This window comes from Falco punctatus (assembly GCF_963210335.1).
Source record: "Falco punctatus genome assembly, chromosome: 4".
In the NCBI taxonomy this organism is placed as follows: domain Eukaryota; kingdom Metazoa; phylum Chordata; class Aves; order Falconiformes; family Falconidae; genus Falco; species Falco punctatus.
Window position 1 is genome coordinate 23,423,585 of NC_137583.1, and position 13,458 is coordinate 23,437,042.

The 13,458-nt window shown below is 43.3% G+C and overlaps 1 protein-coding gene across 18 annotated transcripts in view; it reads left to right on the forward strand.

Moving 5' to 3' along the window:
- Positions 1 to 13,458, forward strand: part of GRM7 (glutamate metabotropic receptor 7) — a 417,449-nt gene that overhangs the window by 276,568 nt on the left and 127,423 nt on the right. For all 18 annotated transcript variants that reach the window (XM_080387562.1, XM_080387563.1, XM_080387555.1 and 15 more), the window contains one exon: positions 6,226 to 6,366. In XM_080387562.1, coding sequence (XP_080243688.1) covers positions 6,226 to 6,366 — 141 coding nt within the window. The remainder of the gene's footprint in view (positions 1 to 6,225; positions 6,367 to 13,458) is intronic.

Here is a 13,458-nt window from a genome sequence, read left to right on the forward strand (position 1 = left end):
CGATTATTCCTACTCCTACGTTTAAGCATCCAGCTTTTTGGGTTTGGTCATCTAATTCCCTGAGCCCCTGAACACCAAACTCTTATGTTTAGCAGTACGCGTGTAAGTTGTCTTAATGTCTTCAGTTCAAAAAGATTATGGTTAAGCACAGGCTTAAGTCTGTCGTTATTATAAGGAGCACGTTTGCCTGTATTTCAGCTTTAATGTTTGTGAACCATATTAATACAAAAAGGTACCTAAAATTAGATGTGCATTTAAGATGTCGCTGTGACACCAACCCACTGACAAGGATAGGACTGCTTGTGTTTGCAGGACAGCTTTGTGGTACATGGGAAGAGCAGAAATAATCCTGACTGAGATGAGGTTTAAGAATGTACGTTTATGAGACAGTGGCAAGCATTAGCTTTTTACAAATTAACAAATTACAGACTGAATCTGATGAAGAGTCACCTAACACTGCTGATGTTATTCCTCCCGTGACTTCAGGAGTTCCTTCCCTCTGCACCAACCTGCAAAGGTGCTGCCACAGCGTTTTGCAGCGCGCAACGGTGTTATATTGTCACGTGTGATCAGCAGCAGAACAAGTGCTGCAGCGGCTCCTATTCATGGACCGTTTTTCTTTTGCCCCTTCAGAAAAGCAGCTGCCTGCCACCGCTGCCCAGGGGCTTGTACCCCTCTTCCCTGGCTCGGTACTTTGTGGCATTTTGCACCACCTTCCTCCTAGGCAGGTGCTTGTGCTTGTCTCAGTTTTGCTCAGGAGAGTCAGAGAACTCCTATAGTCATGGCTATTAAATAAATTCATGTGACATAAATCCTTACGCATTAACTCACAATATTTGCACGGCTCTAATCTTTGCATGGCTCCATCATAGCCTTATGATTAATGTTCAAAATACGGTAATATAGATAAGTAATTACTTTACAAACTGTTCTTTGATAGGAATTTAAATCCTGAAACTCATCATGGGACTCCTAATGTTTGATTAAAGTCCACTGTCAAAGTTGGTTGTGTGATAGCAGCAACACTTGCAAAAGGTCAGCATTTGCTGAGAATTGAATGTTTGGGGTTTGCTTTGCTTATTATCCATGCATCTGTTTCTCTAATTTGAATATTCAAATATTTTTCCTCTATGTTTCTTTTTTTTTTTTTTTTTTTAATTTGCTGTAAAGTGCATCAATAACATTTACCCTTCTGCAAATAATGGTGGGGGGAAAAAATGAAATGGTATTGATTAGTTGGTTTAAATCAGAGCACCAAGCATGGTGTGTATTCAGTTCAACCGGTGTATTTCAGACAGTCATAATAACTTCCCTGACAGTATTCTTGAGAATGATACAGGGAATAAAAAACAACCATCCCAGGAGTGGTGATTCCACAGAGCATTCATACTAACTTTTACACTGGATGAAATTCTCATCCCCTGTGAACCGGCACAGTTCATTCAGTGGAGGTGCATGGGTTTGCACCAGATGGTATGAAACATTCCAGGTCTTATTCTGTGGTGTATCACACACTGGCCGTGTGTGTGTGCCAGCACTTTGAGTAAAAATTGTAAATATTTCTCAAATAACAGTTGGTGCCTGTGAGCATGCTGCTGGCCTCGGCCCTGCGGAGCCGTGCAGGACTCCTTCCACTTGGCCATGGCCAGGGGGACCTTCCTTGGTCCTAGGGATGTTGGGAAGGAGGGCAGCTCCCCACGGTCATGCCTTTTGGAGGTGTTCTCCTGCCTTTTGGCTCTGTGGGAGCAGGAGTGCCCTGGTCTGCAATGCGGCCAGAGGCAGCAAACGGGTGCCCAATACTTCCACCCAGTAAGGGATTAATAGGTATTTAGCCGGCTGCTTAGCTCCATCCCTCTGTCAGTCAGCCACTGGCCTGCTTGTCTTGATCAATAGAAAATAATGATAAAAAATGTGCACTCTTTAATAGGGACCTTTATTCCTTCTTGAGAATGCAGAGGGATCATTAAAGAAATCAATGAGAATGTTATTATTTGTTATTAAATCTTTAAAGGTTTAGAGAAATTCTTACGGAATTCTATTACAGTTTTATCAAGACTTATTGATTTTATCTTATTAAGTTATAGAGCGCTTTTCCCAGAGGTCAGTTAGTTTGGCACGTCGGTAAGGTTTACTATTTCTGGCTATATATATATATATTGCAGATCTTATGACTGAATATGCTCTTTTAATTATGGGTAAAACTAACGCACATAGGTTTACAAGAAAACAGGTTTGGCTTGTATGTACAAAAAAATCTAAGAGTATTTTCTGAATTTTCTTCTGACCCATCCATATGGATATTTTCCTTATGAAGTTTCATCCTGGAAGTGCAGAAAAAGTGCTGTCCCTTCTGGAGACCATGCACAGAAATGTTTGAGTCACTGATTTGTTATTAAGTAGAACGGCTGTGGCAGGAGAGTCTTACTGAACAATACCCCTAAAACGTGGGAAACCCGGGTGAAGTCCCTGCCTCAGCATAAGGAGGTGGCGATCGGGGGGGTCTCTGCTGTCACAGGTCAGCTCTTTTCCTGCAACTTCTTGCGGTTTTATTCTCTAACATTTTCATTTCAAGCTGCAAAACACACGTTAAGGGCTGGGCGAGCCATACTGAGTATATGGATCTGACTCAAATACTCAGAAGTACTTAAACTCACCCCCGAGGTTTCCTCCTGTTCCATGTTGGTGTTTTGCTTGCAGGTTTCCCTGATTTGATTGCAGTCCTTCAGGCGCTGGCTACTGACTAGGCAGTGTGGCAGTAAGTTGGTATGGCTCGTTGCTTAGGGTTTGCCATCATTCTGAAGCACCCTGATGCTGTTGTTGCAAGAGAGACCTACACATATTTTCTGGTGAGGCTGCAGGTAAAATTTTGTTTTCAGCCTGTTTCTGGAAGACCCCAATATTTTTCTGGTTTGATTTTTGGAGATGACATGCATTCTGGCTCATGAGCAGTGGGGTTTGTGTATGTGTCATGAACAGTAGACTCAGAATTAGGAAAATGTGTATTATAGTTGGGTCAACAGTACACAGAGCTGATACAAAGAGACAGATTGACCCCTCTCCTAATCTTCTTTCTTATTTGAAAACATCTGTTTACATGCTGTCTATTTTTATCCCATAGTGGATGGATTGCTATGCTAATTTAATGATGCCATATGTTTTTCCTTTGACTCAATTTCATTGTGTGGAGTGCCAGATTGAGTCAATTTACCCACCTATTTCAGGGAAAGAAATTGTTGGCTATGGTGCAAAAAAATTTTTTCTCTCTTTCAATGGAACATGTGTTTACTGTCATTTTTTAACCACAAATCCAAAGGAAACATGTGATCATGCAATCTATAGAAAGAGTTTAGTACCTCTGTAAGAGCCTGCTGCTCCTGTGTTCCTGCCCTCTTCTGCAGTGCTAGTACAGCCCGTGAAGGCGAGTAAATGGACAAAATAGATATTCTGAGACTCATGTCTTCAATGGATTTGCACTTTCAGGATGACAGATAATTTACCTCTGAGCTTCTCAGTGTGCAACCAGCACTTTCAAGTCCTCTTTGCGATTTGATCTGCTTTATCCACGTTTCAGATTTGCATAGTTTAAATACCTCAACAACCTTCTTAGTAAAAGGAAAAAAACTCTTTTTCTTGTAACTGAACTTGAACTAAGATTGCAACTCTGGAAGGTTACGTGAAGAATACTGAATTTAACTGTCTCCATGAGCAAAAGCTCGGATGTTGCTCATTGCAGGCTAAAGACAGATCGCTGAGAAGGATTTAGAACTACTTGGCACTGCTAATAGTGGTGAATATGCTGCTATTTGAATACGCTTATTATAAGACCGATACAAGTCTCTGAAAAGAACAGGCACAGCACCCTTACTTCTGAAGGTGTCAGGTTTGGGAATGCCTGTAAAATTAACCAGGGATTTCAGCTGCCTGGAGCCTGTGACCTGGCTAAAGGGATGGAACGACGATTGCATGTTTCCCTGGCACCTCTGGTGCAGAGGTGATAAACCTTTTTCCGTGTTCTATGCCAAGAATACTTGGCTGTGTCACTCCATATACTCTTCCTTCTGAACAGATGAGAGAATACAGCTTCTGTTGGCTACAAAAAGAAAAAAAGACAAGAAAAAGAGACAAAAGCCTTCGTGTATGAGCAGATAGACATGCACTAGTATGTTTGGGTCTGTTCAGCTGGAGAAGGGAAGGCTGAGGGTGGACCTTGTCGGTACACGCAAACACTTAAGGGCGAGCACCAAGAGGACAGGGCCAGGCTCTTTTCAGCGGTGCCCAGCGACAGGGCACAGGGCAACGGCACAAACTGCAGCACAAGAAGTTGCTTCTGAATAAGAGGAAGAACTGCTTTCCCTTGAGGGTGGCAGAGCGCCGGCACGGGCTGCCCAGAGGTGCTGGAGTCTCTGGAGACATCCCGAAGCCAGCGCTGCGCAGCCTGCCTGGGAGAGCCTGCTCCGGCACGGGCTGGGCTGCGCCATCGGCAGGGCTCCCGCCCAGCCCCCACCGTGCTGCGACTTGTCCTCGTGCAAATCTTTCGTTTGCCAAGCAAAACTGAAAGTATGCTGGAATGGCAAAACAGTAAAAATGTTGTGGTGGGAGGGTGGGGATCTCCGCTGGTCACTGCCCTGAGAACCCTCCGGTGCCTGTCAGGAGCAGCGTCACCCCAGCAGGGTGCTCTGCTGGAGCCTGCTGGCACACCATGGTGTCTTGGAGCCTTGGTCACTGCAGTAGTGGGATTTCTGCCATCGTGCCAGTACTGAGGATATCTGTCTATTGATTTGCAATTATTTGTATGCACAGAGGTTTCTTTAGGCTCAGCTTTGAAAGAGACTAATGGATAGGAAGGTGCTTAAGCACGGCGAAGTGAAGCAGTAGTACCCACAGTAGTTTGAAACGTGATGTTCCCTTTGGTCTAAAGTTGCCGTTGCTTACTGGAAAAGTAAGGGTTTTTTTCAGAGTTCTGTATCATTTTGTGAGAAAAATCCATTAAAATGACCACGGTCTTTGAATGAGTATTGTCTGAACCAGTAAAGGATATTTGGTTTGGTTTTAAACTACAGATTTTGAACACTTGATAGAGAAAATCCTTACAGTATGGCAGGTCTAGTTTGTGATCAGAATTTAACAAACTATACTTTTGTAGTAGAGTTTTAATTATTCTTGTTTGCCCTCCTGGTTCGTAAGCCTTTAGATATACCTTTTCTGTAATTGCTATACACAAGTATGTGTTTGTACATATATGTGTATGTATATACAGTGATACAAGTGGGGGGGGGGGGCAGCAAAATCCCGCAAAAGCTGTTTTTCTGGCGAGTTGGTGAGGTTACAGAGAGATGGAATATTGGTTGGGAGCCACATGAAAAAAAACCTCTGAACTAGCGGCTGCTACACAGCTATTCAATAGCTGTTACGTGGTTTCTTTCAGTGAATAGAGGGCTATGTATTTTCAGAAAAAGAAGACTCGGGGCGGGGGGGGGTGTGTGCTTCAGATATTTTTACTGCCCTTCAACTCAGCTGTTAAAAATTGCAAGTTTTTTCCCCATTATTTTGATACTGGAGTTATATGTCATTTTTACTCTTGCAAGCTGTTTCTGGCTATTTGGCTTCAGTAACAAAAAGTCTCACAGGTTTAAGGAAGGAAACCTTTTTTATTTACACACACACAAACTTCAGGATGTCTAGTCCCAGCACCTGGGAAATAGCAGTGATTCACAGTTACCACTTTGGAGTTTTGCTCTTTGAGTTTATCTGTACCTTTGTGAAAGGAAATTAAGGGGGAAAGACCCAGAAAAACAGTAAGCATCCTGGTTATGGCCAGTTCAAATGAAACTGCCTTCTCTGGAGGTCTGGAGAGGTTAATTACAAAATTAGTTGTATTGAGCTCAATCTATTATCAGCTGCACTGTATCATTTATTTTCATTCATTATTAGTATATGTCTAATCCATGCTTTTCACTTAACTTTTTTTGTATTTATCTGTTTTACATTTATCCTACCTAGCCTTATACCTCACAGTTTAGTAGGAGAGTAATTTACTTGCAAGATGCAGCTGATGAGACAAAGTGTGCAACAGACTTCCTTCCTTCCCGCAGGCATCTCGTGTGGCTGGAGATGCGAACGCATGCTGGATATTGAGGATATAAGCAGAGTATTTGTTTTTCAGACTGCAGTGTTTCCCGTGCAGTCCGACCTAGGCTTCAGCTTTCTGTCTGTCTCCTTCTCCAGGGTTCGATGCCTATTTCACCTCCCGGACCCTGGAGAACAACAGAAGGAATGTGTGGTTTGCAGAGTACTGGGAGGAGAACTTCAATTGCAAGTTAACCATCAGTGGGTCGAAGAAGGAAGACACGGACCGTAAATGCACAGGTAACTTGATTGGCTTCCCCCTCTTCGTGCGGCTGCAGTGGAGTAGCTGCACAGCTGATGTAAGGAAGCTTGGCTGGAGACAGATTGAAAAAATAAATTGACTTTTTGTAGGTTGTAGAGAAAAAGGAACAGCAGCATCAGTCTTGCAGGACAAGAGAAGTAGATGGAAAGAGTAAATTCTTCTATTTCTTCCTTTTTCTGGCTGTTCATCCAGCAAGAAAATCATTATTTCCCATGGGTCCCAGAATTATGTCTGAGTGCAGGGTGGCTTGAGGGTTTTTTTGTGTAAGTTTGTTTTAGATGGGGAGTATTTCCACAGCTTGTGCTTTGTCACCCATCTGCAAATCACAAACCGTCCACCTACTGTGTTCAAAGCCCCGTCTGCTCATGCCCGTATACTGACCATGTGCGTTTCGATTTAACTTTTGGAGGTGATGCACCTGTAGGAAGGTATTAGCACGGAGTGAGATGTTTTCATTTTAGGTAGCATAAAGTTGATCAATTTTTGTTTTCACTAATGTTATTTAGGAAATTGGGGTTAAATAAATTTTTGCAGCCTTAGCTCAGTAACACAGCAAATGCACTTTCTGTGTTTGTGACTGAGGTTTGTGACTTTTGGTAGCGTCTTGTTTGACCTCTGTTATTTTCTGGTGGCTTACAGATTCACTCCTCTTTTCTTTTTGCGAGGTACTGCTCACCATTTGAAGTATCATATTTTCCAGGGATTTCTGTTCCTGATCACATGGAGATTTAAGGAATTATTTTTAATTACAGAGGTGCCCAACTAACAGTTGGGGCCATTTCATTTTTAAATGAGTTGTGCAGTTCTCAGCACAGCCATCTTAACAACATGGGGTGATATGGTTCTTTGAACTTGGAAGTGTTTGTTTTGAAAGGGAACAACAGGAGTCGTGCATGTTCTTGGGGTTATTCAGAGCTGACCCAAGTGCTGCCAGATGATCCACAGGGACAATAACAGCACTGCCAATTTAATAATCTTGTGTGAATTAAGGTGTTAGATCGTCTAGAAATGTATTTCTAAAATTCACAGATGTAGGGTGTCTGCCCTCAAACTGAACGTCCCATTGAGCCTGTAAGTGTGGCATGAATGTTGGTACTGTGGGGTTGGGGCATTTGCTCAGGGCTTAAAATGCGGTGGGTGAGCTTTGGCCAGAACCTGCGGTAAAGATGGTAAAGCCAATAATGCCATCTGATGTCCACCCTGCCCTCACCTCCCTTTGCCTTTCCTTCCCTCTCCTTTTAATTTTTCACAGCAGCAGTTTAAATGTGTTATGTTGAATAATTGCCTTGAATTTCGATCAAAGGAAATTATTTCATAGGAGGATATGCTTTACTTTGATTGAAAATTGATGAAAACTTTCCATATTTCATATCATCTGTTTTGGGTTTCAATTCACGGATGGGAGTAGGAGTGTTGTGCTTAGAAACAGTGCAGTTACCGCTGGGAATACACTGCTGTTAAATTTGGCATTTGGAATCTCCCCCAGAGGGAGGAATTTGACTAAAAATCGCTAAAAGATCTTTAGGATAATTTCAAAGAGTGTCTTATCACCCTTATTGTTTATGCCATTATTTTATTACAATTGCTGGCAGCCTTTGCTTTCTAATGTGAACATAAAAATGGTGCTCTGCCTTCCCTCGGCATAGATTCAGCAGAAACATTTGTTTTTGATGGCTAACTTACCCTATCGAACTGAAAAGCCACATTATAGCTTGATACTGTACCAAATGACATGCCCTGACATCTTCCTTCCCTCTTCTCCAAACTGAAGTAAATTGTGCATCAGAAAAAGCATTACCTTTGAATTATATTGCTAGTATGAGAGTTGTAATGTCCCACTGATGTAATAATATTATGAATGATCATCATCATTATTTTAAAATTTGATTGGTAATTTGTAATGCAGCAAGGTACTAGGCCACAGGCCATCGGTTTCTGAGAGCAATAGGGCTCCTGAGCACTGGCGTGAGGTCTCGTGCTCCAAATGGAAATACTTGCACGTAGCAGGGAGAAGCTCAGTGCTCGTGGTCACAGCCTGTGACCAAGAAGAAAAGCTTCTCCAGCAAGACACCCCATGGCAAATTACCTTTTCATATCGCAACTTTCTGCAATATTCTGTATGCAGAACTTCTGCATTAATGCCATTTATATTTATTTAAGCATGAAAATTTTCCCCCAGTTGGGATGAGTAAGATGTAGTATGAGAAAATGAAAATCTGTTTAGCCCACCTTCTAGATAAGATTAAATACACACGTTGCTGGAATTAATTCTGCTGTTTCTAGTGACTGATTTATTTTGGCATGGTTCAGGGCATCATCCCATGCCGCTAAGTTTTGCCGCTGCCAAGGACACCTATATTGTGGTGCAGATAACTTGTGCTGGGATGCGGGCCGTGTCGGAGCGGCAGTGCCCATCTGGCAGGAGCAGCCGAGCCCCTTGCTTGTCCCCAGGGCGGAGGGGCTGGTGCCTTCTGCAAGCAGCGGGTGCTGCCTTCTGTGCTCCGCCAGGCCCTGGAGTTGCTGCCTCTGCTCTTGAGGGATGCTGCAGTTTGCTTTTAAGGACACTTCATCAGGCTGCTTGGGGGATCTAATGTAATCACTGAAACAGCTTGACGGTAACAAGCATTGGTTTTAGGCAGTTTGTCGTTCTGCTCCTTGCTACTTGCATTTGAGAACATTAGAGAGATTCACTTCAGTCATAACAGGCCGTGTCAGGTTAATGCAGGAACATTTGGGGAAAAAAGTAGCTTGCGGTACCATGCATTATGGTAAAAATGTCCTTTTATAGGGAAGGATTAAGGGAGGACAACAATTGTCTTTGCAGAAGAGACTAGTGCTGTGGTTGACAGCCGTGACTCTGCAAAGGAGCCATGCTGAGTGATCCGCCCACGCCATGTGCAGGTGGGCTCCGGGTCTGGCTGTCCCGGCTGAAGGTATTTTCCTTATAAAACCCCATCGGACTAACACTGCCAGTGCCCTGAGATACAGGGAGTTAGCAATAACAGATGATAAAACAAGTTTTTTGTGTACATATTGTCGCGAACCAAGTTGCTCATGGTTTTTAAAGCGGTTATTGAATCAAATCCACAGCGCTGAGCATTCAGTGGTATTGCCCTGCCCCACCGGTGCGGAGAGACGCAGCGTGCTGCAGGTTGCTTTGCTAACAGCACCCATCGGGGTGTTCGCCCTGTGGGTGCTCCTGTTTCCAACAGTAGCATCTCCACGTGCGGGTATGGAATATTCTCTGCTCTGTCAGAAGCACCTACACTCACCTGTGGCAGCAAGAGGTGCATGCCAAAGAGAGATGCAAGCACTGGGAATACCGAGGCGTTCGCTGCACGGAGAGCACCTGCATTCCTACCCCCCAGCCCCTTGGCCTTACTTGGGAAGGAAATTGCAACACTTGACTGTTTTCACTTATTAAACATAGCTTTTAATTCAGAGAGCTTTACACTCAAGGAGACTTAATGAAGTGATATAAGGGTGATGTCACCTTGGATGTCATTTATCAGAATGTAGATTACTCGGAGAGCTTTTCTAATTATCTGCAAGTGTAATCAGTCTGAATATACAGCCCACATGATGGCTCAGACAATGACTTGCTCTAAAGAAAATGCTGGGAGAAAGGTCTCTGCAAGATGAAGTGACAGAAATTCAGCAGAAGGGCTCATAAAAGAGGGATGGGTGTGTTTAGAATTTAAATTGGAACAAGAGAAAATGCTTCAAAGGGACCCAGATTCACCCTCCCAGGCAGTGGGCAGGCAGGAGCAGTCTCAGGACTCTGAATCTTGCCGGTGCATGGTGCAATGAGGAGCTTCTCCGGCTCCTTGTGGGAGCAAATTCACGTGCCATGCTATGCCAGGAGTGAACTCCTAAACCCACCTGTCCTGGGGCATCTCTGAGCCCTGGCCTTCATTGGGTCACTGTGGAAGGCTGGAGGAAGAGGAGGGGGCACGTGGAGGGATGATGCTGTGAGGAGGCTGCCCCATCAGCAGCATTTTACTGGGCAAAGGTTCAGTGGCTTAGAGAGGCCAAATCCCTTTTAAAATGGAAGAAGCATCAGTCGGGAAAGGCTGTTCTAAGGACTGAGTTTCTCTCATCTGAAAATGTTACAAGGTAGGATTAAAAGTTGGCAAAGGACAGAGGTGTCTGAGGTAAAAATAATTAAAAAGGCAGTAATTTGAGTGTGCATATGTGTACGCACACACACTCACTTCTAAAGCTGGGGCAAGAATACCTAATGCTCTGGTGTGCATCAGGGGCTTGGTACAAGCTCAGTGGATGCTCTGCCTGGCTTCTCAGTGTGCTTTGGGTACCGCGGTTGTTTAGGGAGGGAAGGAAAGGTCAGATTTCCATTTAGTAAAGGAAAAGGTTAAAGTAGCAAAGGAATTGCTATCCTGTATGTTTATACTCTACAATAAAGTTGTGCAGCATGTGTCATGCACCTGTCAGAATTTCCTCCAACTGCTTTTTTGTATGAGAGGATTTACCCTTTGAAGGGGAAGAAGCAATACAGAGGGCTGAGAGCTACACTTGGTCTGGGTTTTCTGTGTCTGAGAAATACATCGTGTATCCAAAATGCTGGAAGCTCAAGTCAGAATTGGGCATATCACCCCAGATGTGGCACCGCACTGCGTTTCCTGACCATGGAAAACGAGGGGTTGCGGAAAAAGCCCAGATAATCTTGGCAAACCACTTGATTATCACTGGTTTGGATTAAAATGGTACCAATAGCTGGGATTTTTTTTTTTTTGAGGGTAAGAAACTAATAGCAATATCCTGTATTATTTTCACCAGCAGTCAAGATGGCTTGTACTATGAAGCCATATGTTAGGGAAAGAAAAATAATGAGAAACAGAAGATGTAGCAAATAGCAGAGCCTGAGGATATCAGAATGTTACTTATAATTTGACTACAAAAAGTGATCTAGTGCATTAATGAATTAACAAAGTGCAATTTACTATGGTAAGAAAAATATTTTTCAGAATGCTATCAAAATCCATATCTCGGGAAAAAATATTCTGAGACATCTCAAGCAACTTAATGGCAGATGGCCAATATCTAAAGCATTTTTTTTAAATGGATGCCAGCAGTCATGGTGTGCATGATTCACTTCTTATAAGAACAGCTTTATGGTATTCATTGGGATGAATATCTGTTGGACTTGAGGGTGTATGAAGACCTTAACTGTTCACAGTACCGTAGAAATCATGTCAGGAAGAGGGGCTAAATTTAGACTGATTCCTACTTGACAGTGTTGAGGGCTGTGACCGTGGAAAGGGCTCCATCTCCAGGGCCGCTCCAGGTTCGGGATGGCAGGTTTATACAAACGAGCGTTGGCTGCTGCTGGGATGCAGGGTCGAAAGCAAAGCTGCGCCAGAAAGCTGCCCCGTCTCTGCAGGCTGCTCCCGGCTCCTCTTAGCACCCTCTTTCTATTTGTGATAAGGCTTGTTGATATCACTGGGTCTGGGTCCTACAGTGAATATCAAGAATTCCTCAGAATTTCAGAAAGAAAGCAGGTTTAGGAGGATCCAAACCACCCACAGTATGTTTTCCTCTTGTCCAAGAATCTGCAGCTTGAAAAACCTTCTGTCTCTGGTTGTGAGTGTGCTTAATGTGAGCGTACCTCGAAATGCCTTTCCAAGGCTACACTGGAGCTCAGCAGTTCAGTTAGCTCCATTTAGTTAGCAGTCAATTTTCTGTACATCAAGATGAATTTTTTCTGTAGCTGTGCTTTGTAAAGGTGGGGGAACCTTGTCATCTCTGTGTGTAACGCAAGGACAAGTTGTAAGCTCTGTGGTTGAGCAGCTAAGACTGTGGAGATCCAGGCTTTGTTGCTATCCCTCTTAATTTTTTTTATTTTTTTTTTTTCAGAACAAGGTTAAAAGCAAATCTTCAGGGGTCTTTTTTGTGTTTGTGCTTTTTGTTTTATTCGGTTGGGTTTTATTTCCAAATCTTGGCCAATGATACTGGATCTTTCTACCTGACCAAGTCTTTATTTAACGCCCACTGTCATCATCTGTAAGTAGTCCTGCCTAGACAGTAGTCCTAAACTGTAGTCTAGTCCTAAGCAGTCAATGTGCTGAAATACAAAAATACTTAAAGTAAGGCTGGTTGTCGTGAATCCTCTATACAAATTGTAAAATAATTTTCTTTAGGACAAATACTTGCATACCCTTCCCCAGCTGCCCCTGAACATGGCAGGATTTACGTGCCTGGGTGGATTTTTGCCCAGGGTTTTGTGGTGTGTGATTGATGGCACAGGCGTGAGCAAAAAAGCTTTTGGTTAGCTCTTGTTACCGGGATTGCTGTGTGCATTTTCTCCTCCGGGCTTCGAGGTACGGTGTGTGTTAATGTATGTGTGTGAAGGTATATAATATTTCAGCACAGAAAGGGTGAAGACTTAAAATATATCTTCTCCTGCTTGCCCTGCAAGATACAGATAAGGTTAAAGGGCAGACAGGCATAGGAAATTTATCTTCTCAACTGTATCCCGTGCTCTGATGCAAGTAAATAACCAATGTAAGTAGTTGTTTTCCTGCTTTGCTCGTAGGGCCTGCCTCTTTCCCCCATGCCTCAGGACACCGATACCATGTTTCCTTGCAAGTGTTTGGCTGATGTGTATGTTTCTAATGCGTTTCCATTGACAGCTTCTGCTTTTTCTTTTCTTTCTGATGGTGACCATCTTCTAAGATGCCTGTGATCTTGCTAATAAGCTCCCTCTCAAATTGAAGTGTTCAAAGGGGGTGGGCAAAAGCAAGATGCATCTCACAAATGAAGCAATGTGCTCTCCAGTAAACTGCTTTTTACCAAGTGCAGGTCATCTTTAGGTGATGCCTCTAACTTCTCTGGGCCAGTACAGCTATAGCCATAGCTCGGAGACATGAGGACGTGTGTGAGGATGCGTACTGAGCCGATGTTTGACTTCAGTTTGAAACCCAGGATTGCAGTTCTCTGTTCTTTTACAAGATTTGCATTGCATCTTGTTTTGTGAATACTTCAATGGTCTTCAGACTGCCTAAACATACCAATGCTAACACCCATGAGAAAGAAAAGTCAATATATTTTTT